This window comes from Ostrinia furnacalis, unplaced genomic scaffold (assembly GCF_004193835.3).
Source record: "Ostrinia furnacalis isolate ACB-3 unplaced genomic scaffold, ASM419383v2 OfSCF0183, whole genome shotgun sequence".
In the NCBI taxonomy this organism is placed as follows: Eukaryota; Metazoa; Arthropoda; class Insecta; order Lepidoptera; family Crambidae; genus Ostrinia; species Ostrinia furnacalis.
In genome coordinates, this window is record NW_021130422.1 from 398783 (window position 1) to 423063 (window position 24281).

At 36.0% G+C, this 24281-nt stretch overlaps 4 protein-coding genes across 5 annotated transcripts; 2 read left to right on the top strand and 2 right to left on the bottom strand.

The window, feature by feature from the left end:
* Window positions 1-1363: 1363 nt before the first annotated feature.
* mRpL55 (mitochondrial ribosomal protein L55) lies at window positions 1364-2346 on the bottom strand. Its single transcript, XM_028305814.1, has 2 exons — window positions 2051-2346; window positions 1364-1580 (listed from the first exon to the last, which is right to left on the bottom strand). Exons 1-2 carry the CDS (start codon window positions 2243-2245, stop codon window positions 1437-1439), a joined length of 339 nt encoding a protein of 112 aa, XP_028161615.1. The 5' UTR covers window positions 2246-2346; the 3' UTR covers window positions 1364-1436.
* A 2241-nt stretch (window positions 2347-4587) lies between these two features.
* Ctl1 (choline transporter-like protein 1) lies at window positions 4588-15109 on the top strand. Of its 2 annotated transcripts, XM_028305663.1 has the most exons (13): window positions 4589-4823; window positions 4996-5154; window positions 5472-6006; window positions 6807-6976; window positions 7063-7122; window positions 7664-7831; window positions 8600-8735; window positions 8878-9025; window positions 9518-9655; window positions 10367-10529; window positions 11660-11881; window positions 13040-13191; window positions 14757-15109. In XM_028305663.1, the coding sequence occupies exons 2-13, from the start codon at window positions 5050-5052 to the stop codon at window positions 14758-14760; spliced, it is 2001 nt and encodes a 666-aa protein (XP_028161464.1). In that variant the 5' UTR covers window positions 4589-4823; window positions 4996-5049; the 3' UTR covers window positions 14761-15109. The 2 variants fall into 2 exon arrangements, with proteins under 2 accessions (XP_028161457.1, XP_028161464.1); XM_028305656.1 differs by lacking the exon at window positions 14757-15109 and having other exon boundaries at window positions 4588-4823; window positions 13040-14640.
* Window positions 15110-16358: 1249 nt separating this feature from the next.
* Window positions 16359-18106, bottom strand: LOC114353609 (ribosome biogenesis protein BRX1 homolog). Its single transcript, XM_028305673.1, has 5 exons — window positions 17882-18106; window positions 17421-17697; window positions 17043-17326; window positions 16725-16962; window positions 16359-16576 (listed from the first exon to the last, which is right to left on the bottom strand). Exons 1-5 carry the CDS (start codon window positions 17999-18001, stop codon window positions 16386-16388), a joined length of 1110 nt encoding a protein of 369 aa, XP_028161474.1. The 5' UTR covers window positions 18002-18106; the 3' UTR covers window positions 16359-16385.
* Window positions 18107-18322: 216 nt separating this feature from the next.
* Window positions 18323-23766, top strand: LOC114353898 (D-2-hydroxyglutarate dehydrogenase, mitochondrial-like). The gene is made up of 9 exons (XM_028306045.1): window positions 18323-18571; window positions 18775-18925; window positions 19014-19211; window positions 19363-19556; window positions 22225-22393; window positions 22469-22598; window positions 22685-22841; window positions 22978-23143; window positions 23339-23766. Exons 1-9 carry the CDS (start codon window positions 18470-18472, stop codon window positions 23593-23595), a joined length of 1524 nt encoding a protein of 507 aa, XP_028161846.1. The 5' UTR covers window positions 18323-18469; the 3' UTR covers window positions 23596-23766.
* The last annotated feature ends 515 nt before the right edge of the window (window positions 23767-24281 follow it).

The window sequence follows — 24281 nt, forward strand, 5'->3', positions numbered from 1 at the left end:
ATTACAACAATCGGTTACGATGATTTTACGAGGACAGTAGTACGAACACAGTAGAAAGAAGAAATTATTTACGGATTGAGAATTGTAAATAACATCACAAGTAACAAATAATTAATTAGAATAAAGTAGCAGTAGAAGAAGTATAAAGTAGCATTGTTTTTAATACATATCCTGCGATGTACTCTTAAGAGTTAAAACCATATCCTGCGATGTACTCTTAAGAGTTAAAACCATGGTCCCTGTATGTGGTGCACTCATACCGATCCCAAGGAACCGTACTTACTCATAACAATAAGACACACACTGATGCATGTATTCATGCACTTGACAAATTTATGTCTTGAAACGCTGGTAGGGTAAAAAAAATAACGAGATTTGACGATTTGTAAGAATTAATTTATTTTAAAAAGGTAAATAAAGATGTTTTTGGTTTTGTATTTAACAAATTATCAGTTTTATCGGAATTAATTAATTTTCGAATCGAGTCACACGATATCATTCGATGACTTTGCAAATGCAATACGATGATACGATTACTTTTACGTTGCGGCAATCACTAAAATTCGCTAAAATGACACTAATGACGTTTAAAAAGTGGCACGCTCGGCTTCATACAATTTTTGACACATGCTGCATCTATCCATATCTGTGCACATTTCCTATGTATTACTTTTCTCTATGGTCTCACACAGTCTCACAAATTTTCATCGTCCACGTATTTTGCTAAAATAATTTGTTTCAAAGATTGATTTCAAACTTGTATAAACGTGAAAATGAAGTTGGTTTCATGGGCTTGTTAAATAATGTGTATGATATTATGAACACGTAAGTGATTATGGTGTAATTGTGTATGAAAGTGTTTGTTTACACCTCTGCTGGATTCTAAAAAATCAATCAAAAACAGTGTGTTTGGGATAGGGCTAGCAATAATTTAAGGCGATGTTCGATGTTGTGATGTCAATTTTATCGACAAAAATGCCCCCATATGTGGGTAAGACGGACACATAAGAAATACAAACAATTTTTATGTAGTCACATAAAAACACATTTTAAAAATTAAACCCCCCCATTCCAAGAAGAGGGGGGTAGGCCCACATATGGGGGCATTTTTGTCGATAAAATTGACATCACAACATCGCTTTAAATTATAGCTAGCCCTATCCAAAACACACTGTATAATAATATCATAGCATCATCCTATTTTACCACTTGCTAGTCGCGTTAAGGCGATTTTGTCGTAAAGAGGAAATATTAATCGTTAACAAGGTCACAAGAAAACTATAGGTAAGGTAGGGTAGGGGACATTATAACAGAAAATAAGTTATTTTTTTAACTATTAAGCAGCATTTTATTAACTTAATTACTTATTCACATTTTAATTAACTAATATTCTAATAATAACCCCGTTGTCTACTCTAAGATTCGCTTCACTGTTTTCATTTCTTTAAATATTTCAAATATTTCTTTGCATTAAAATTATCTTCTACATCATCTGTTATTTTAACTTTCTTCTTTGGCTTACGTTTTTCCAATCTGATCTTTCTTTGCTCTTCAGAGAGTAATGACAAATCCAGAGGTAACTGAAACAAAAAAAAAAATTTAAATATAGGGTTTCCTACAATATTTAATTAATAACTTTTGTATAGAAATGAAATTAATTTGGCGCATACCAATATCAGATACATATAGAAATTATTATGAAAGATTGTTTATTGGCTATTAATAAGATTGGTTATTATGAAAGCTTTATTTTAATCTAAGTTTATAGGTAAAGTATCTTTCTTATAAAATATTATGTGAGAATTAGTGGAAATGAATGGATTAAAGTTTTCACTTGTATTAACTAGGTACTGAAAGGATTTTATTGAAACTTGTATTTTACATCAGAATAACTTAAAGGCTATAATGGTATCACCAGTGTCGGATTTACATATTAGAATTTTACAGGGAGAGTTAAAAATCTAGAATCTAGCTAGATGAAGGCTACAGTACAGATTTTAAAAAATGCTTTGCTACATAAATTGTACCAATACCAACAAACTTTACTTACCTTTATTATTTTTCTAGGTTCATGATATCGAATATTAATTGAAGAACCATCAGCCAAAACCACTTTAGTAGGATACATTCTTGTGTAAATTTCTCGATGTATTTTAGTAACGCTAGCTACATTATTATTTAAGTAACGCTTTATACAATAATTTACAGCAAAATTTTTCTGACACAGTATTTGTCGTAAATTCATTCTGGCAAATAAACTTACAATTTCTAAATATTTCTGAAATGTAACCTAAAAAATCTGACAGATTTACCCACAGATTACCACAGATGAGACAGGCAGATTACTTATTAGAAACCAAGATTGTGTGCATAGAGAAAAGTAATATAGATGACCCACGCTGAACTGTCCCACCAAACTCAATGACAGGGGGGCGCTACCATCGTTCAACTACGTATATGGTTTCCAACATGGCAAAAATCTGAACCAGCGATCCGGTCAAGTAATCTGTGGATCCGGTATTGAGAATGTTACTAGGTATGCAAAATCACTTGAAACCTATGTTACAGTTAAGCTTTTACATTTACAAATACATTAGTTTTTATTTCATTCAAAAATACCCAGTAGTTATGATTTTATAGGCATTCAAAGTTCGCTTAAATATTGAGTCCCGCCGACGGTCACGTGACCCCGTGTGACGTACATTCACAGCGTCCGCTCACTAGAAAACGGATATAAACATACTTAAATACAGTGTGAGTCACGTTAAAGTGTATATATGAAAATAGATAAAACTAGACCTGTTTTTATCGACAAAAAAGAGGTCAAAAAATTTTTGAGATTTTTTTTTAATTTTTTATAGAATTTTTTTTCTTCCAATTACTTAATGTAAAGAAAACGTAATAACTTTTAAACTAAGCGGTATATCCTAATAAAATAAAAACAGTAATAATGCTAAATAACAGGCGATACTAAAAAAATACATAAAATACACAAAAGAGGCCAAAAAATAATAAAAAATTATACTTTTTGAAAAAAATCTGCTTAAAAATTCGTGTTTTTTTGGTTATTTGATAAATTTCTCCAAAAAATGCCCCTATAACTGGTGGTTTTTATTACTTTGTATTATTCTCTATCGTATTACCTTCGTAAAACCAAAAATCGCATGTCTCTATCCAAATTAAAATTGAACCAAACCCAAACTTGATGCGATTGTGTCGTTTTATTGCGAATTACCTTCCAGCTCCATCATTAGACCCCGATTACTATAAAGAATTAAATTACTCATCAATACAAAACGAACGAGCCCAAACTCGATGCATTTAAGTCGTTTTATTATAGAGTTCCTATGGCCACCTTCCAGCTCCATCATCAGATCAGCTCCATGTCATCATAATATTGCATGGTCATCCAAATCACATGTGTTTGCGAAATTTCAGCTTAATCGGTTGCCTGGAAGTGGGTCTTAATTCAGTTTGCAAGATTCCACCCATACAAATATGAGCCAGTCGTTGTAATATGACGTCACGCGCATAAAATGGCGGGCCGGCCGCCGCCCGCACTTTTAAAATTCAATATCTTGGAAACTAATTAACGTATCGAAATAATTCTTTCACGTGTATTTTTAATTTTTAACAGAGAATACAGAAAGCTAAAAAACAAAATTAGTGAACATTCTTCATTGACGGTGGCGCCCATAGCACGATGATTGGACAATAGTATCACCAAAACATTGTTCTTTTAATTTTCCTGTCTCTTTATTGGTCAGTCGATTTTACTTGATTTTGATACTTGACATTGGCTAAACAAATTGTATTCAAAGGGTTTCCACCACTCACGCAGCATTTGGACCTCACGTCTACGTATTGCCATCTGGCGGATTTTTCATACGCGAAAACCCTCATTGGATCAAATGATTGTCAAAACCAAAGATATTGAAAGTAATGGAGTGATTCTTATCTCTATTAGTTGGTCGCACGCACACGGCCCCGATCGCGCTAATAATTTGATAGGCCTCCTCCCTCAATGCTTTCCATGTTGATCGATTGGTAGCGGCTAGCGGCCTACGTCCAGCCAACCCACCTGCCAAGCGTGGCAAGTATCGGCAATAATCCCCTTAATTGCACATCAGGTGAAATGAAAATGCAGTGTGGACTAGAGATGAAACGCGAATAAATTGGAGACATTACAAATTAATTAGCGTAGGGGCCCTGTGCCCCGATTTCGCTAATTTTTAACGTCTCCAATTTATTGGCTGAGCTGAGGTGCAAATTCGGTATCGCGGTAAAGTGCGCAAACAAAGACGAAACAACGAATATAATCACTTTCCAATAAAAGTCCAGACATCTTAATTTTTCACTAAAACACAGCAACACACAAATGTTTGTGAAGGCGTTTGACTTGAGTTTGAGAAAAAGTAGATTTCTTTAAGTACCTATTTTCTTTCTTTCAGCTTTTACACTAAGAAGCAGTTGCGTTTTGTTTGTTTTCGTTTGAACTAGCTGTCAAAGCGAATACCGCGATACGAATTTATGATTTTCGTTCGTCGTCTAGTCGCGTTGTATACCTAGTTGAAAATATTTAGCGCAATCGGCAAATGATTGCTTATATTGCGGCCATATTCTTTTCCCAAATCGTGTATATTTACAACACACGTTTATATTGTAAGTGTGCCCGGTCCATATTAAATACGTCAATGTCGGTGTGTGACAGTGGCATCGCTATATTCATTGTTTTTGTCAAGCAAGTTGTGCTTGTTCTGTGTTTGGTGCTGTGGTTTTGATAAATTTGTTGCTGTGCACGAACGTGTTTACCCAGTTTCTAAGTAAGTAAAAACGAAATTATTTTATTCATATTTTTATGTACTTTCGTCTTTAACCTATGTACTAATTTAGTCAAGTGGAACCTAACTTTACATGGCATTCATGGCAATGAAAAGATCGGCTTGAGATTGTTTAATTATTTAATTAAACATTAATAATCACCATTAATTTCAGTTAAATATTCATATATAAACGACACGATTATATAAATGATATCACTTTGCTGAAATGGGGTGTGCACACAGCGAAATATCTCCGCAAAATGAAGCGCCCAAAAAAGGATGCACGGATGTGCTTTGGCTGATAATTTATATTCTCTTTTGGATTTTAATGGTTGGTACCTTTTTATACTTATATAGGTTTTTGATACATTGTAAATAATTTCTAATTCTTTATAAATACAACATATTACTTTCACAATCACAGACTGTTTATTTGTTTTCTTTATCTCAATTGGAATGAGTTTAAGTACTTATTTAACACAGTTCTTCTCTTCTGCCATTGTATGCTAAATAATATTCAATTAAATAATGTAAAATGTTTTCTGGAAGTACCTAATTGGAAAACTAAAAAAATACTCTTTACATTCAACATCAATCTTCTTTCTTATTCTGTAGGTATCTGAAGCTATTGTATCACTTGTTTTTTAGATAATAGTGGCAGCTGTATCATTTGTTTATGGAAACCCTCAAAGGTTGATAAATGGATATGACTCTTTTGGCAATACATGTGGAGTCAAGACAAATAAGAAACTCATCAATTTCCCACTGGCGGGAATAAGCACGATTGACAAGAACTATTTGTTTTTTATGGATATAAAAGAATTACGAAGATCTCTGAAGATATGTGTAAAGCAATGCCCTGATAAGAAACTGGAATCACTGAATGACATTCAACAGTTTTATAGAGACACTGGATCCAACCTTTGCAGATATGATATCAATTTAAATAATGTAACAAGTTCAAAAGATCTTCACAAGTTCATTGGTCCATGCCCCTCTTTACCAGTTTATAAGTCCTTTCCCCTGCTTAACCGATGTTTTCCAAAGTCGGCACAGGAATTGGCAGACAGAGTATTCAAAGATTTTTCTGAATTGCTGAACAGCTGGGACAGTGTAGAACAGATGTTATCAGATCTCTACTCTTCTTGGAAGGAAATGATAATATGTGTAATAATAGCTTTCAGTAAGTACAACAAACTTTTAAAATAAGTTGTTAGTTCTTTAGTTTTTTATCTGTAAATAATAATGTGACCAGTCAACATGTGACAGTATTACCTCTTTATCAGTCAGTTATAAAAAGGAAATAATAAACTAGCTAACTTATTTAGCTTTTAATTAAACTATCCATACATTCATTAAACTTAACATTTGATTAATGATCAACCTTGTGTTTAAACATTCACTGGAATTTTAAACCTTGATGTGAATTTTCACCAAGGTTAAAACAATTTTAAGCTCACCTTAACAATAAAACGGCTAAGCAAAATTAGTATCATAGTGTGGGAGGGTTCTATGTAATCAGTCTGAGTGGCTGACTGACTCATAACAATGAGGGGATGATGTCATTATTCCAACATGAACATAAAGGGTATTTTGTTGTGTGTCAATTTACTAATTAGTTCAACATCTATGACTAAGAAACAATGAAATTAGAAATTGTCCATGAAAATCGATTTAAAAAGGACACGCTAAGGGCGCCTTCACATGAACGATTTCTCGTCGGAACGAAATCGCGGCGGGGTTTTTGCGATATCGCTGCGATTTTTTTGGCACGGTTGAGTAGCAAAGGTTAGTCGAGTAGAACAGAGTCATACTCGCAGTACCTACTCTCACTGATATTATATTTACAAAACACGTAAGACGTCACCGCGACAAACGTAGGTATACAGATTCAAATCTTTACTTGTGTGATGACCTCAACTCTCGTTGTACGACTCACCTACCTATTTTCTGCCACTATACTAGTAAATGTTTCTTTTCCAGTATGTTCCCTGATTATGGTGTCAATACTTCATTTACTTGCGACATTTGTGTCTTGGATATTCATGATCGTAGTATCCATAGTAAGCGTAGCTGGCACAGCACTCTTATGGGTGACTTACATCGAGTTGAAAAACAAACAACTTGACTTTTCTGAAACCCATTACTTGGCGGTAAGCAGATTTTTTTAGATTTTCAAATGGAGAATTAAATAAATGACCTAGTTCAACCTTTAGTAACCATGAGTTTGTGTTTTCAGGAAGCATTCAAAAATGAAAAGGCGTTCATGTGGTATTCTATTATTGCTACCATAATAACTGTAAGTGCCTTCGGTTTTAATATGAACTACTACAATGAGGGCTATCGTTTTTATACTTAACAGTTGGCACCCCTGGCGATTGACAGGACCTTACTCTACAGTGGCGCCATCTTGATGAGTGCAAATGCGATAGTCCTCCTACCACTTTAGCGCTCACCAGTTGGTGCGACTGTCTTCGCTACTAGCAAGTGACAGGACCTTACTCTACAGTGGCGCTAACTGGTAAGCGCTAAAACGATAACCCTCATTGAATTTGAACTTCTAAATATAGAATTTTCTGATATTTGTTTTTAAATATGTACCTAATAGTCTTTGGATCGATCGAAGAATTTTCGGATAGATCCAGTTTATTCCGTAAGCTATTATTAGTACTGTTTGAAGGAGCTCGTGAAGCACTTTCAGGATCAGTAACCAGTTTTTCGATAACTTGTATATTTTAGAAATAATCGAGTGAGATCACTTATCGATTATATCGATATTCCACCCTGTATACGCGCATGGTTGCTTACGCCCCGGGTGACCTCAAGTTCGTCTCGTGCAGCTGATCCTCCTGGTCCTGGTGTTCGTGATGCGTTCGCGCGTGTCCTTCCTGGCGGCGCTGTTCCGAGAGACGGCGCACTGTCTGGGCGCCATCCCGGCGCTGTTCCTGCAGCCGATCATCACGTTCGTGTTCTTAGTGCTGTTCTTCGCGTTTTGGTCGTTGGTCGTGGTAATGTATGATTTTATATTTTACTATAGTCCGGTCGCCAAGCACATAGAATTTCGTCCAATGACCCCAAGCTACCCATCCTTAATCGCTCGCGCGTAATTATATTGCTGTCGCGCTCGCACACTCACTGCTGCCGACCGTCGCACAGTTGCTACGTCAAATTCTACGTGCTCGGCGACCAGACTTTAGCTTTCCTCCCGCGGCTTCGCCTGTGTGTTATTTTTTCTGACACAGAAAACGTTATCGCATACGTCCCTGTTTCAAAAATCGCGCCGGAATAAAAACCATCCTGTGTCCTTATCAAGACTCAAACTATCTGCCAAATTTAATCAAAATCAGTTCAGTGGTTTAGGTGTGAAAGCGAGACAGACAGACAGTTACTTTCGCATTTATAATATTAATAAGGATTTTGTAATATCCCACAGTGTTCATGAAACGTTGGATACATGTTGGGATTTATGAAGTGACTTAAATGCGACGCAAAATGTTGCGAAAGTAATGTCTCGTACTCAATTCTTGGATTAAGCATATTTTATTCATTGTGTTTCTCATGATCTGAAATATTCTTATTGTAAGTGGTTGACTAGTGGGCATTGATTAATACTTAATGATGTTTAACAGAACAGTAGCAAACATTATGTATGAGTAACTTAATATACAAATTTCATCAATCATCATCATCAAAGCAATCCACCTTACACTGTCAGAACATTAATAAATTCGTAATTCTTTTAATATCGTGACTGATATTCCATTCATACATTCCAGGTGTGCTTGGCAACAGCAAATTACCCAGGAATACCTTACAAAACCAACTTTTTCATCAATGGAACACCTATGGCTGATCACGTTGATAATGCAGCTATTCAATCTCAGAATATCAACAAGAGTGCTAGTTTGAAAAGTAAGTGTCATTCAACTTTTGACCCTATTATAACGGTAATAAGTACTTACAGTGCTATTATGGATATTGTTTCTATGATAAAACGCAATCCACTTTTGCTGTAGGACAAGCCTGGTTAATATACTTTTTGCTCTATTTACAGCTTTCACTTTGGATTCAGTTGAGTTTGATCCAATGTGGGTGAAAAGTATGTGGTGGATTTGCTTCATCTGTCTAATATGGGGAAGCGAGTTTATTCTGGGTTGTCAACAGATGACCATAGCGGGCGCCGTTTCACATTGGTATTTTAGGTAGGTTTTATTTAGTGAATAAAGTTATTTAAAAAATAAATAACTTCTTCCTTCTGAAATATGGGCGGAGTTGCGTATGCGTATTTGGTGCCTCCTCCCGAATGACACATTATGGCTCGGCTCGCGGCGACGAATTTGCCTCAGGGCGCGGTGTGGCGTAGATTCAGGCAACGTCCCCACTTGTTCTGTCTCTAATGGATACGCGGCATATTAAACCGGATCTCAAATGGAGACGCTGCCTCAACCTGAGTTACGACTCGTTGCGAGGCAAATTTCGTCGCTGCGGACGGTGCCTCATTCTGTCGCTCGGGACGAGCCTCTAGTCTGCCTCTAAAGTCCGGTCGCACAGTCGCGACAGCAATATACGCGCGATCGAGAAGGATGGGTAGCTTGGGGTCATTGGATAAAATTCTACATGCTCGGCGACCGGACTTTAGTGGATACGCGGCTTTATGAGTGACTGACTACATTATATCTGTGTTTCTCTTGCAGAGGTCCCAATGCTCACTCTCCGGTGCTGTATTCCATTGGCAAACTCATCAAATACCACTTGGGCTCTGTCGCTAAGGGCTCCTTTTTGATAACGCTGTTCAAAATTCCGCGCCTTATTCTCACATATTTACATGCAAAGTAAGTAGTTATAAAACATAAAATACGAAGATTTATTTTAACGTTTGCTGTTAAATAATATATTTTTCCTAACCCTGTACAGTGTACGTGTATGTATACTATCTATCAGACTATCTGTCCAGAAAAAAGGTGATTCAGAATTTCAGAAGTATCCAATAAATTAATTGATTAAGGTGATTGTATCTTAGGCTGGGTTCCCACTATGCCGGACCGGCATTTCTGCCGGAAACCGGACATCGGATTCGAAATCCGAGCCGAATGAAGTGCGGGGAGCACGGGCGGGGCGGGGCGGGAAGCGCGGGCGCGGCGGGGTGGGCCGCAACTCGTTCACATTACTCCGGTCCGGTGATTTCGCCGGCATTTTGTAGCGACAAAACGCTCGGTAAAAATGCCGGATCCGGGATAATGTGAACAGCTTCATACAATTTGTACCGCCGCTAGGCCTTCCGGCGATTTTACCGGACCGGGAGATCTGCCGGTCCGGCATAGTGGGAACCCGGCCTTATGCCCGTTTTCACCATCAATCCCTGATTTTTAAGTGACTCCTATTAAAACCAAATTCCTGTTAAGTGTTCCCATAGGGGTCACTTAAAAATTAGGGATTGATAGTGAAAACGGGCATTAGTCTCCTAGATTTTTAAAGTGAACCTTACTACGTTTTTTTGAGTTCTGGTTCTTGTCTTCATGGTGATTTTAAAACTTTTCCAACAGGTTATCTGCTAGTGCTGATAAAGGATCAAACTGCGCAAAGTGCGGCCTCAAATGCGGTATTTGCTGCTTCTACTGCCTTGAGAAGTTCATCCGTTACTTGAACCATAACGCTTACACTATCATCACTATTGAAAGGGTTCACTTCTGTAAGGCTGCAGCCAAGGTATGTATTGAAACATGAGTTTAGTTTTAGTGGGAACAAGAGCTGATAAATTAGTCCCGTAATCTCGTTACACGTCTAACGTTTCCTAGTAGCCACATAGCTGTGAAGTTCCGTTTGAGTAGGACTATGCCAACAACTCCAATCAACCAATAAAGGACAAGTTTTGTTTTGTCATCTGTGTAGCTAGCACGAAAAACTTTCCTCTTTGAATCGTTTGCGTGTTTGACAAAATTCGATACCCAGCCTTCGAATTTAACGATAATGTGACGATCTCGACTATTAAAATTAGTTTCGTCTACCATTTCTCATACTGAGTTCACTTCAGGCGCTGTTTAAGTTTTCATACAACCGCCCGTATTCACAAACGATGCTTGCTTAAGTGAAGCAGCAAATCGAGCGCACAGCGTTGAATAGAGATCTGTGATTGGTTCGTGTGTCACCCTGTACGTGCACGCACACTGTGAGACCTCATAGTAATGTTTGTGAATACGGGCGTAAATCTTTTGATGGCGATTCGAATACATACGTCAACGATTCGAAGTACTGTATCCGTTTTGCACTAAATGACTAAAGGGAAGGCAAACCCTAACTTCGAAATACGTCTCCTATGTTCTTCTGATTAATTTCTTTGCGAGTCCAATGATAGTTTCCCCGGGACAGACATTGATCTTCACTGGTTAGTTTTTATTGGCGGTCTTCTCATAGATGTCGTAAGAGGCGACTAAGGGCTAAAATGAGTCCTCATTCTCAACCTGCCAGTGTGGCGAGCCAAATTGTCATTCTAATAAAGGAAAGGGTTGTTTTCTTGCAGTGGAGAGGCGACTAACGCCCGATTCCCATATTCAATCCTTGTCCAAATCCGGATTACAACTGTCAAATTGAATTCAGTTTTAGATTATATTTCCAAAATTTTCGATGCATTTACACTTTAATATTGTTTAAATAGTCTTATAAACAATATAAAAATGTAAAAACATCAAAAACCGCAGTTATTTTGCCCAAAAACATATTAAAATTTGACAGTTGACAATCAAAATCCGTATAATTTGGATTAGGATTGAATATAGAAATCCAGCATAAATGGCCTGAAGATGAGATGATCATAATGATGGGACTACAAACTTTTCCAGGCGTTCAGCACGATAGTGAACAACGCTCTCCAAGTGGCCACCATCAACAGCGTGGGCGACTTCATCCTGTTCCTGGGCAAGTGCATCGTGACGGCCGTGACCGGGATCGTCGGCCTGCTGCTGCTCAAGCGTAACACCGATCTGCAGTTCTACGCAGTGCCTACACTGGTTATTTGCATCTACTCGTTCTTCATCGCGCACTGTATACTGTCTTTGTATGAGGTAAGATGTTTGTTCTGTTATTTCATTTAGTGAGGAATATTAATACATTGATTTTCTTGTATCGAGAGCAATAGTGCCAACATTCCAGATGGAATGAGATTCTCAAACACACGGTTGTATGAATCGACCAAAATGGTTTCGGATGGAGTCATGTGATATACAAAGCATTTGAATAATAACGAATAAAAGAAAATTTATTAATACATAGTATAAAGTTCTTACGTTATCATCATTCATCACACCGAATTGGAAATCGTATTGTAGTATAGCCTGACCAGGAACATAAAAACCCTCGCCATGTTGCGGAAAACTAATGGTACTAATTTCTTTTAATGGCAACAATAACTGAAAACTTCATTGACATGTCACCTTGCATGTCAGTCTATTGCTGTCAAAGTGTAAACAAACTTTATTTTAAATGTGCGCAATTGATTTTGTGAATTAAATTGCTAAAATCTTTTTATAGTCGTGAAAGAAAAGTGGTTCACAATGTGTTAAAGTATTTATCGAAGAGAAATACTAAGGGTTCGGACAATATTTTCATTGAATAATGTTTCCGACAAAGGTTGTCAAATTGACTGACATGTTTATCGTATAGTACAGTCCACTATGAAAATTAGCTGTGGTTTGTTTCAAATACCTATTTTAAAGTTTTTTGTCACTTTCTAAGTGTTGAATTTTATGGAATTGGGAAAGAAGTAAGGAGTTTGAAGCGTTCATGAGCAGACATTGCAGTTGAATATTCAAGTTCTGAATTTGATTATTGATGAATAATAAAATAAATCATACTAACTCGATTGATGGTTTCATTTAATTTATTTAAAGCAGGTTACCTATAATAATATTTTTTCGTTAATTTATGAAAATATCAAATTAGCCCGTAATTCTGAATCCTGATACATAAAGTTAGCCTATTAATTTAACACAGGTACGACTGTACTCAGTGTTGCACTATCAAATGCAATTGACGCGCCTCTATGCCAGGGTTTTTATGTTCCTGGTCAGGCTATAGCTACCTTTAATCACTAACTAATGACTAACTAATGAAGTCACCACAATTGCTATACAAAATCTACATTACGAGTCGTGTTTTGACCGCTCATAATTTAGTGTTGTCAAATTAAAACGTTGTTATTGACAACACCATCACCTTTCCAGATGGTTGTAGACTCGCTCTTCCTCTGCGTATGTGAAGACCGCAACATGAACGGTTCAGACGGGCGCTGGAAGAGCTCCCGCCTGGCCGAGCTGGGCGGCCACGCGCGCGGGGACCCGCCCCCCGGGCCCGAGCACCAGGAGCTGCAGGCCAAGTACTGAACTGGCTTTTAGAGATCGTAAAGTCCGGTCGCCGAGCTGATGGAACTTCGTCCAATGACCCCAAGCTACCCATCCTTATCGCTCGCGCGTAATTATATTGCTGTCGCGACTGTGCGACGGCCGGCCGCAGTGAGTGTGCGAGCTCGGCGATCGGACTTACGCACGTTTATAATGAAGTGTGGTAACTCTAAAATCTGGTTTTGGAGATTTTTGTCATCAAGAGCCAAGCACACGACGTGTTGCGGTGTTGCACCGCAAAGATTGCTGCGCTGCGCTTCATCGATCGTGTGCTTTGGCTCTTATAGTTTTTAACTAAAAACTTCAGTTTTACGAGATTTTTACCTTTACATTTATTGAGATTTTAAAATATTTTTTTAGAAAACTATGTTCTTTTAAGATAAAAGTTCGAATAACGGATTTTTTGTATTACTGCAGTTTGTTGTAAAACGTGTGGTAGAGTTCTTTTCTATTTCTGACTTGTATGTATGGTTGTGGTAAAAAATCACTGTCCTGATGCCCGATTTCACGTGATGCGGTCGAAAATAAACGAATATTCCTTTTTATAATAACACAAATACACTGATTGATACAGAAATGAAAAGAACTCAACATAAGGTTATTGTGATGGCATCCCAATGTGTTAATGTTAACTTGAAAATGTATTTCTGCTTAATTAATGGTTGAAATTGTATAGGGTTCCAAAGAAAACATTAACCAGTAATCAGACACATATCTAAATGAAATTAATATAATATTTAGTTATAATATCACCATAATAATAAATCATTAGAAAGTCAGTGAAATATCGTATGATCTTTGGAACCTTATTTAATTGCATGTTATGTGAATTGTTCTATTAAATTATTAATAATATTCCTTACTCGTAATGATATTAATGTTGTTTACAAGTTTTTAGATGGTGCCGCATCGTATTGTGTGGTTATGGCTTTATTGGTGTTGCGTAAGTGTAAGGTATAGTTTGTTTTAGTTGTCAGTGCATGCACAAGTTTATTCCGTCTGATATACATGTGTATTAGTTGGTTAGTGGATATAGTACAGTGTATGTTAGGCTGCATCAGCTATCTATCCAGTGCCTCGTTTGTGCCTTTGTATTAGCATCTATTGATACTTGCAATAAGGTAGCTGTAAAAACCAATGTAATGGGACTAACCTAATGCATGTTAATGTGGAAAACCAATACTATGGGAAATGATAGAAATATTATCAGTCAGAAGAATCATCATAGTAAAAGTGTTAAAGGACTTTAGCCACAACAACTATGATTATTATAATATTATAAAATAAGTAACTGAAGTCGACATTTATCACCTAATTGATATACAAGGGCAAGGGTGATCAAAGGATTCTTGAAGTGTCGCCTATGATCATCCTGTGGTTTGAGCCTGGTGATCAAAGTGGAATTGACCGATACGTACGATTACTTACGGAAATATAAAACGGTGCAGTGACTAGTCCTTGTATTTACTAACAGTCATTTGAGCATGTGAGTCCATCATATTATTGTATATGTAAAAGAAAATATTCTCAAATTTTACAGATAATCTCACAGTGCATCTTGGTACAACAACATCTGAAGAATATTTTAATATTATTTAAGTGATTATTGAAAAATAATTTTAGTGTCCTAATTAAATAATTTATTTTTATAAAACTCATAATTTTATCTCATAGTGCTTCTTGGTACAACGTCTGAAGAATATTTTTATAGATAGATTTTATTTAAGAGATCATTGCATAATAATTTTAAGTCTTATTTAAATCATTTATTGTTATACAAGTAAATAGGTAAGATTAGTATTATTGGTCTTTTGATATTGTTTTTATTTATACAGATTGTTTATACACTTTATACAAGACTTGATTGTTATTACGTAGTTTCTTAATGAAAACACAACATTAAAAATTAAACATTGTCGCACAAACTTTGTACTCATGGTTTAAAAATAAATTAATTAATCATAGTAATTTGTCGCCTGCTACAACGTTTATTAATTTAATTTATTGTCCGTGGTGCATAATCTTTTCTTAAAAGTTTTAAACCTTTGTTTGTCACCTGTCATCCGCTTTGCAATGGAGGGAAGTCGAACCTTAATTTCGAACTCCTCCTATGTTCTTCTGATTAATTTCGTTGCGGGTCCAATGACAGTTTAACTTTCCCCCGGGACAAACTTGACCTTCATTGGTTGGGTTTTTGTGGCGGTCAAGCTGTAGATCCTGGCTACACAGGAGTTGCAGTGGTGGGAACGAGAGGTGGGAATAGTCCCGTGCTACAACGTTTATATTATGATATCATCAAGAATTTATTTATAATCAAGCAAGACGTGCGAATTAATTGAGTTTAATGGATTTTATTAATTGTAAGGAAAACGAGAACAAAATGACGTGATTATAAAATAATTTTAGATCTGCAGCTTTTTTGGATCTATGTATTTTAAGTAAGTTTAAGATCTGCAGCTTTTTACAAAATGAGACTATGTATTAAAAAAATCAGATAGCATTTGAAATATCTTTAAGTTTATTTATCTAAATTAAATTTGACCACCCTGTGAAACATAGTACAAAATTTTTTACATTTTCTTTACAAAATGTGCAAGTACTGTTAAGTGTTATTTTTGTGAACCGTCCATTTTATTTAAAATCTAGTAAATTAAAATAAAAACTATATAAATCTCAATTTTGTTAAAGTTGGGTGTATTTTAATTATGTAGCACATTTTTAATTCAATCACTTGGTTAGTATAATCAAAATAATATGATAGTAGTTCCTCAAAATCTTTTTAATTTATTGAATTTTTCTTATACAGTATGAGTACATACTCTGATGAAATGTGATGCTGCGATTGTATCTTGCATGCTTTAAAATTATGCAGAATTTTTAATATCTTCCTCTACTTTATGTCTTACTTCCTTGAATGTTATTGCAATTCTGAATGTATTAAGGACTTACATGCTTTAACCCAATATAAGTCAAGTGATGCATAATAAGCTCAATTTAGTTCATGCAAAAAAAAAACAATCAATTATTATTTAACTTTACATCCATTGATATTAGTTTTAAATTATTATATCATTCCTTTATTCTACATACTTTTTTTGTCAGTTCTCTATGACGTGTTTTCAAATATAAATAAAACAATGAGTGTAAAAAACATGTTTTTATTTCAGAATCATTTTTGTTTGGGTTTAATCTTCTTTATTTGTTTCCTCTTCTTGATCTGGTCAGATATGGCTTTACTCTTGGCTTTCAGTTGTTTGCGTCTGATTGCCATATCTGGCTTGCTCTTGGATTTCTTCTTCATAGAGAAAGCCGGCCTCGGTGGTTGTACCTCACTGTCAGAGGCTGGCTCTTGATTTTCTTCTGTAAAATAATATTTATTGTCTTAGACATAAGCATTATAATAAATAAGTAAATCAAAATAAAAAATAGTTAATGGTTGAGCTTGAGTAGATTGACAAAGTTGAAAAAACCTTGTTTTAATTTAAACAAAGTGTAAAGATTTGTTTACCTTTCACTACTACTTCTTCTGCCTTCACAAGAGGATCTCCCTTGAAGAAGTCAGCACCTTCAATATCAGGATAGCCAGTTTCTGGCTTAGTTGCTTCATACACAACTTTCTTTTCAACTCTCCTTTCATATTTATTTGCAGCTTTCTTAGAATAAGCTTGTCTCAGTTTGGCTGGACTGATATATTTTGGGTTTTCCCACAGGGTTGTCCCTCCAAAGGACCCAGAAAATATTTTGACCTAAAATCAATATCGCAATGTATTACACCATTACAATAAATACATACTGAATACCTTTCTTGTATTGTGTAGAAACTTACTGGATTCAGCACAAATCTTGGGCCTATTTCAGCCAGGGCTCCATCTTCAGATAGAATTTGATAATTTCTAAACCAAATTCTATTGTCCAAAATCATAAATGTATAGATATGGTCAAAGAAGGGCTGGCTTTTAGGGTGGTGATTTGGCACCCCAAACGTCTGTGTGAGCAGTTCCTTCAGTAACATGTAATGCGGATCTTTAGTGAATTGTGGGTCAAATGACAGCAGTGGTCTTGACCCTCTCAGACAATTTCCAGTCATTTTAAGCTCCCCCATAGTATAAACTAGAAAGAAAGTAATAATAATTAATCATTAAATTGTGATGTTCTAATAAAGAACTAGTAAATAACATAAAAGAAAGCAATCTTCGATAATTACCATTTTCAACTAAAAATTTCACACAGGGACCATTAGGCACATTGGACATCCACATGTACAAGTCTCTCATTTTCCTTCCTTCAAAGAGTAAACATTTGTTACAGTTTTTCATTTCACTGATTTCATTAACAACATACAAGTTTTTGCTCCTTTCCATTTTTGATTCCGTCTTGTGGTGAGGCATAAGTTTCTTGATGTCTTCCATCACATGGCGGTGGCGGTGGTTAATGCCACGCGTCGCAAACACTAATACTCGTTGTCTGTTTATCCATTTTACCTAAAATATTATGAGTAAAACTTATATCATGGATGGAAATAAATAGTGTGGTTATCTCTAAACCTTAAAGAGCAATTTAACTAAATGTAATGGACAAGAGAATCTCACCCATGTTTTCGAGACAGAAATATAATAGCACTTACTTATTGTTTAAAAAAATAAATGAAAGGGTTAACGTGGTTACCTGTTTCGGCGTCGGTTCATCCGACATTCTCACAGGGGGTAAAGTAACTACATCTTCCACTTTTTTAGTTACAACTGCATCTTGCTGCTTTTTAGGCTTCTTAGACTTTATTTTGACCATATTTAAATATCTATGATACCTTTAAACTGAATAAAATGTGACACGTGTTTTTAACACAAATTTTAAAACATAATCTGACACTTTTTGCTCATCTGTGACTTTTTGAGGTTATGTTAATGTCACATTATTTTGACGTCTCATAAAGAATGACAGTAACGCATCATCGATATTAACGGTATTATTGGTATATTAACGATATACCGATATGCATTTTCTGTCTACCTACAGTCATGAGTTAATAACTCTATGCCTACAGTTTTGAGATGTTAAATTCATCAATATCGGTCAAGCTTTTTAGAATTGAATACAACAAACTTACGGAGTTAAATTAACTTTTGAAAATAATGGTAGATTCACAAGGAATAACAACTTAATTAGTGTACCTACGTTTATCTTTCTTATCATTTCGTAAACATTAATATATTTTTACACATTATTTAAACAAGTTGTCTAGAAGCGACAAGTAAAATGTTGAGTGTATTTAAAAAAATCTGTCTAATATCAGCAAAACCAAAAACACACACTTTTGAAATAATAAGAAGTGCATCACAAATACCGCAACTTTCTTCTGTAGGTAAGTTTAAAATTAATTAGATTTCGTTACCTACTTACTTACTTGAAACACTTGAAATCTTTATTTGAGCGCAGCGTCGACGAAATTGAAGTCATTTAATTATTAAGCTCTATGAAAAAATGAATTACTTAAATAAATAATCGAACTTAGTTAATTGTACCCACATAAATATTACGAACCAATAATATCTCTATAACAGGAAAAGTATGGTAATGTGAAGAGAAAAGATTTTTCTGCTGTGCAAGCAAACGACGTGAAGTTTTTTAGATCATGCCTTGGAGAAGATAGAGTTCTTACTGATGAAAATGAAGTTCTGCCTTTCAACATTGATTGGGCTAAAAATTGTAGAGGTAAGTACTTAGTTAACATTTAATTTTCAGACTGATCAAAATCCATAACTAATAATCAATAGGAACCCCATTGCGTATTGAATTACAGGTCAATCTAAAGTGGTTTTGAAACCGAAATCAACCCAAGAAGTTTCAAAGATACTTTCGTATTGTAATGAAAGACGACTAGCTGTTTGTCCTCAAGGCGGTAACACGGGCGTCGCTGGTGGTTCTGTCCCGGTGTTTGACGAAATTATATTGAACATGACGTTAATGAACAAAGTTATAAGCTTCGACGATATATCAGGTAACAATAACCGTATCATTAAATTACATAAGTATTAAACCTAAAGAACTTTTAACTTGCTGACTCTAATTAGGTACCTAGCTACCTACTAACTAACCGCGCATTCTTCGAGTATAAACAGAATAATGGTAGGTATTATTAATTTTTTCAGGTGCATTAGTTTGCGAAACAGGTTGCATATTAGAGAATTTAGATACTTATGTTCGCCAACACGGCTTAATCATGCCGTTGGACTTGGGAGCAAAAGGCTCATGCCATATCGGTGGCAACGTCAGCACCAATGCAGGAGGTCTACGTCTTCTGCGATATGGAAATTTGCACGGGTCTGTGCTTGGAATTGAAGCTGTGAGTGTCTTTAGGGACCTCTATGTTGATTTGTTAAAATTTGTTTTATTTACTTTACTAGCTTTTGCCCGCGGCTTCACCTGCGTGAAATTTAGTTTGTCACAGATCGTCATAAATTATAGCCTATGTGTTATTCTGGGTTATAAACAATAATACTGCAAAGTTTCATAAAAATCCGTTCCGTAGTTTTTGCGTGAAAGAGTAACAAACATCCAGACATCCACACAAACTTTCGCATTTATAATATTACATAACTAACTAGTAGGATGTAAGTATAATTTTATTGTGAGGAGATAACAAATCGCGTAACTGCAGAAACCTCGTTGGAGAGTTGATAATAGCATTGGCCTCCAATGGTTTGATGTTTGACGGAATAGATAACTACTTATAACATTCCGTCACGTTTTCTTCAATAATCCTATGTTAGGTAAGTAGGCTAATAAATAAACAATGATCAGAGCCCCGATTACGGTAACTTTTAACGTCTACAATCCAGACACGCTTCTCGATTCTGCGATACGATTGGTCGTTCAACAGCGTACGTCAGCTGTTTTGACCAATCGTATCGCAGAATCAAAAACGCGTCTGGATTGGAAACGTTAAAAATTACCGTAATCGGGGCTCAGTAAATAGATCCCTGTTTAGNGTATCGCAGAATCAAAAACGCGTCTGGATTGGAAACGTTAAAAATTACCGTAATCGGGGCTCAGTAAATAGATCCCTGTTTAGCGGATTACTAATGTTTGGCCAAAAAACGTTTCCCAAATTATCACATCGCAAACAACGTTTCGCAAATTTTCATTTGGCAAATTCTCATTTGGCAAAACAACTTATTGCAAACTTTTAATTCGCAAATGTCGTTTTTGGCATATTATTGTTTAGCAAATTATTGTTTGGCAAAGTATGTTTTGCCAAATGTTTCATTTGGCAAAAATATTTCACGATAAACTATTTACAAAACAATTTGATTGGTGCATAGAATGGAATACAAATTAGCTTGTGGTTATTATTTTGTTTAGTGGGTAGTTAATATAATTTTTTTTCTAAATAAATTTTCATATTTCATTCTTTTTGTCGAAATTTCCAAATGATTCATTAACAATAGAGATGATTCTAGCGCTCGGCGGCCGCTGCNATAATTAAACAAATGAAATGTGAATCCGGCAACCTACCGGCAACGGAACTATCTCTATGAATGAAAGCTTCAGCAAGATTGAACAAGATGGCGTTGCAAATGTTGCCATAAATTATGAATAAATAAAAAAACAAGTAATTTATTCGATACGATATCTGTCAAAAGTACTTGGTAAGTAAAAGTATCGAATACAAGTTATCGAGTACAAAAGTATCGGTATCGAAAAGAAACCTACTCGATACCATAAAGTATCGATACTTTTTTCGTGTCCCTAGTTATGGGCCCAGGGCACTGGATCTACAAAATAAACACAATATTTTTGCACCAGAATTGAAAATCACGGATTTTTTCGATATTTTCAACGTAACCTCTAAAGATGGCTGGAAATACTTCTTTTGCATCAAACATCGAAAAGCTAAAAGGGGCCGAAAATTATTCGTCTTGGAAATTTATCATGAAAATGATACTCGTTCACGAAGACCTCTGGGAAACTATCGATGGTGAGGAAAAACCTGCGCAGAAGGCATTGGCGAGAATTTGTCTATCGGTACAAGCGAGTGCATTTCCTCATGTCAGGAACGCTAAGGATGCTCGTGAGGCATGGAATAACCTCAGCAAGGCATATGAGGATAAAGGGCTATCCCGAAGATTGGGATTGTTGAGGACACTCTTTAGTACCAAACTGACAGAGTTTAGCAGCATGGAAAGCTACGTGGGCAAGCTTCAGGAATTGTCACAACAACTGAGCGACATAAATTCACCCCTGGATGATGAGGTCTTAGCTGTCATCATACTCAGCGGATTACCAACCAACTATGATCCGCTTATAATGGCACTTGAGAATTCAAGTTTGAAGCTGACAAGTGACATGTTCAAAAGTAAACTATTACAAGAATATGACCGCAGGAACAATACTGAAGAAACGACGGCCTTTGCGACAACCAGGAAAGCACCAAAATGCTACAAATGCAAGAAGACTGGACATTTTATTAGGAATTGCCCGAGGAATAATACAAAGAAGCCAGAGAATGACAAGAAGTCTGACAAGGACAAATCTGGAAAGGATTCATCGAAGGCTCTCTTGACGGCTCTCTCGGCAAGCATTCAGTGCAATGTGTGGTATGTGGATAGTGGTGCGTCACATCATATGTGCAACAATCGCGAACTTTTTAGTGATTTTTAAGGAACAAAATCCGTCGCAAGTGAGTGTTGCAAATGGTGAAAAATTAGTAACTGCCGGGCAGGGTAATGTGTGGGCAAAACTGAAAGACTGTGAGAGACTAATAAAAGACGTTTCTTATGTGCCTAATCTTTCAGCGAATTTACTCTCTGTTAGTTCTCTAGTGAAGAAGGGTTATAAAGTGGTTTTTAGTAAACAGAAATGTATAATATCAGATGATAATGATGTTTTGGCAACGGCCACTCTTAGGAATAATATCTATCAACTTGATGTCATTGATCAGCCTTTGTGNTGTTTAGCACTGACCGCGCTCGCGCGCACTCTTTCGCAATTTCTCATGATTCTGTTTTAAGGTAAGAGCCGATGGAACTGTAATAGATTGTTTAAAAACTTTGAAGAAAGACAACACTGGGTACCATCTCAAACACCTGTTTATAGGCTCAGAAGGGACTTTAGGCGTTATAACAAAAGTGGCCATACATTGCCCGGCTAAGTCTGAGTCTGTAACACTTTGCTATTTTGGTATGTTTTGTTCTATTTTCTTAAAATTGTTTAAATTGGACTTGTCCATGAGCCTTCTTTTGTTTTATTTTATAGGGGTACAAAATTTCGAAAACGTTCTTCAGCTGTACAAGAGCGCTAAATTATCATTAGGGGAAATTATGTCGGCCTTTGAAATGGCCGATTTCGAATCAATCAACAGCACATCGAAGATCCTCAATTTACCGTAGTATCCGCCAAAATTAATTATTATTATAAATTACTAAAAACATCTAAGAATAGAAGGATGCTCAATCTATTTACTTTTTATAGAAATCCGATCCCAGACTTTCCGTTCTACGTTATTCTGGAAACGCACGGTAGCGACGAAAACCACGACAAAGAGAAAGTAAACAGATTCCTCACCAATGAAATGAAAAATGGTTTAATTCTGGATGGAACTGTTGTTTCAGAGCCTTCAAAGATGCAGGTATGTTAAAATAGTAGGAACAATTTGAAAACAACTTTGCGACATTTCTTTACATCGCGCGTATTCGAACATGGACAATCTTAACTATATTACTTTGATGGTTTTTGATTTTACTTTGGTTTAATCTTATTTGTAGGCAATCTGGAACATCCGAGAAAATATAGCACCAGCTGGCAATATTGACACATATCTCTTTACATACGATGTGTCTTTGCCGATAAATCACTATTACGAGATAATACCAAAATTACGGAAAAGACTCGGGGATAAGGTCAATTTTGTCTGTGGTTTTGGTCATATTGGTAAGTTAGATAATTTAACAATCAAGTAATAACGGGATAGTGGTCTTGAATAAACCACAACATTTTCTATTAGATTTCAGAGTAGGTACCTACTTACCTAGTTGGTTGCCTATCAATCTGTCAATACTACGTTACTAATCAGACGCAAGATAGTTTCCCTGTCTAATAAAATTATTAAAAACTATTTTTTCCCAGGTGATGGCAACCTTCACATTAACGTAGTGTTGCCCGAATACAACGAAGAAGTAGCCGCGCTTCTAGAGCCCTACGTGTACGAGCAGGTGGCGGCGCTGCAGGGCTCCATCAGCGCCGAACACGGCATTGGCTTCCGCAAGTCGCACTACATTCACTACAGCAAGGATGAATCCGCGCTGCGCCTCATGAGGGACCTAAAGACGCTCATGGACCCCAACGGAATCCTCAATCCATATAAAGTCTTGCCAGATGAATAAAATAATGCATTTTTTGTTTCAAGTATGTCTGGTTCTCTTCTGTATGGATAGCAATAAACGCGATTTGTATAAAAAAAAATACCGATGATGATGGTGATTAAATTAGACAGTAAATTAATAAATCTTTATTTTACAAAAGTAGGTATTGCTTATTTCCATGAAATCTCTGACTCTGTGCTGCTCTTCGTCCAAGGTGCTGCTAGACTCGACGTGACTTTCTGATGTGACATTAGGTCAGCGCAGCGTCCTCTTCCGGTTTTCACAATTTCCGTTTCCGTTTTTGTTACTTTTTCATGCACTTCATTCGTATTTTATTTTCATGTAAGTATTACAGAGCAAAAAAAAGTATGTAAGTAAGTAGGTAGGTGGTAAGTAGGTACAGTTGTTAACTGGATCACGTCATTCACAGAGCACATAACATAAACAAATTGGATCTAGATAAATTCTAGATAACATCCTACATTTACCGAAGCACAGGTAAAACAGATAAGAAGGTAACAGCAATTGTGAACTATTATACTATATCACTTAAATGAATATTTATTTTAAAATTCATGTTTCTATGAATCTAACTGCCTAGGACAAAACGTTACTCAGCAGGCAGGCTCCTCCGCGATTCTTATACCTACTTAATTAATTTATTCTTTCATTATTGCTTGAGGATCAAAATGATATTATTATTTATC

What these genes read in the sequence shown, in the direction of transcription:
- mRpL55 (XM_028305814.1), bottom strand. Translation starts at nt 2,245, where the DNA reads ATGAATTTACGACAAATACTGTGTCAGAAAAATTTTGCTGTAAATTAT. An exon ending in AACCTAGAAAAATAATAAAG is followed by an intron (nt 1,581 to 2,050) that starts GTAAGTAAAGTT and finishes TTTTTGTTTCAG; the next exon opens with TTACCTCTGGATTTGTCATT.
- Ctl1 (XM_028305656.1), top strand. Translation starts at nt 5,050, where the DNA reads ATGGGGTGTGCACACAGCGAAATATCTCCGCAAAATGAAGCGCCCAAA. An exon ending in CGTTTTGGTCGTTGGTCGTG is followed by an intron (nt 7,832 to 8,599) that starts GTAATGTATGAT and finishes CATACATTCCAG; the next exon opens with GTGTGCTTGGCAACAGCAAA. An exon ending in CTCACATATTTACATGCAAA is followed by an intron (nt 9,656 to 10,366) that starts GTAAGTAGTTAT and finishes CTTTTCCAACAG; the next exon opens with GTTATCTGCTAGTGCTGATA.
- LOC114353609 (XM_028305673.1), bottom strand. Translation starts at nt 18,001, where the DNA reads ATGGTCAAAATAAAGTCTAAGAAGCCTAAAAAGCAGCAAGATGCAGTT. An exon ending in CAAGATTTGTGCTGAATCCA is followed by an intron (nt 16,963 to 17,042) that starts GTAAGTTTCTAC and finishes TATTGATTTTAG; the next exon opens with GTCAAAATATTTTCTGGGTC. An exon ending in AGAAGAAGTAGTAGTGAAAG is followed by an intron (nt 16,577 to 16,724) that starts GTAAACAAATCT and finishes ATTATTTTACAG; the next exon opens with AAGAAAATCAAGAGCCAGCC.
- LOC114353898 (XM_028306045.1), top strand. Translation starts at nt 18,470, where the DNA reads ATGTTGAGTGTATTTAAAAAAATCTGTCTAATATCAGCAAAACCAAAA. An exon ending in CAGAGCCTTCAAAGATGCAG is followed by an intron (nt 22,842 to 22,977) that starts GTATGTTAAAAT and finishes TCTTATTTGTAG; the next exon opens with GCAATCTGGAACATCCGAGA. An exon ending in CTGTGGTTTTGGTCATATTG is followed by an intron (nt 23,144 to 23,338) that starts GTAAGTTAGATA and finishes ATTTTTTCCCAG; the next exon opens with GTGATGGCAACCTTCACATT.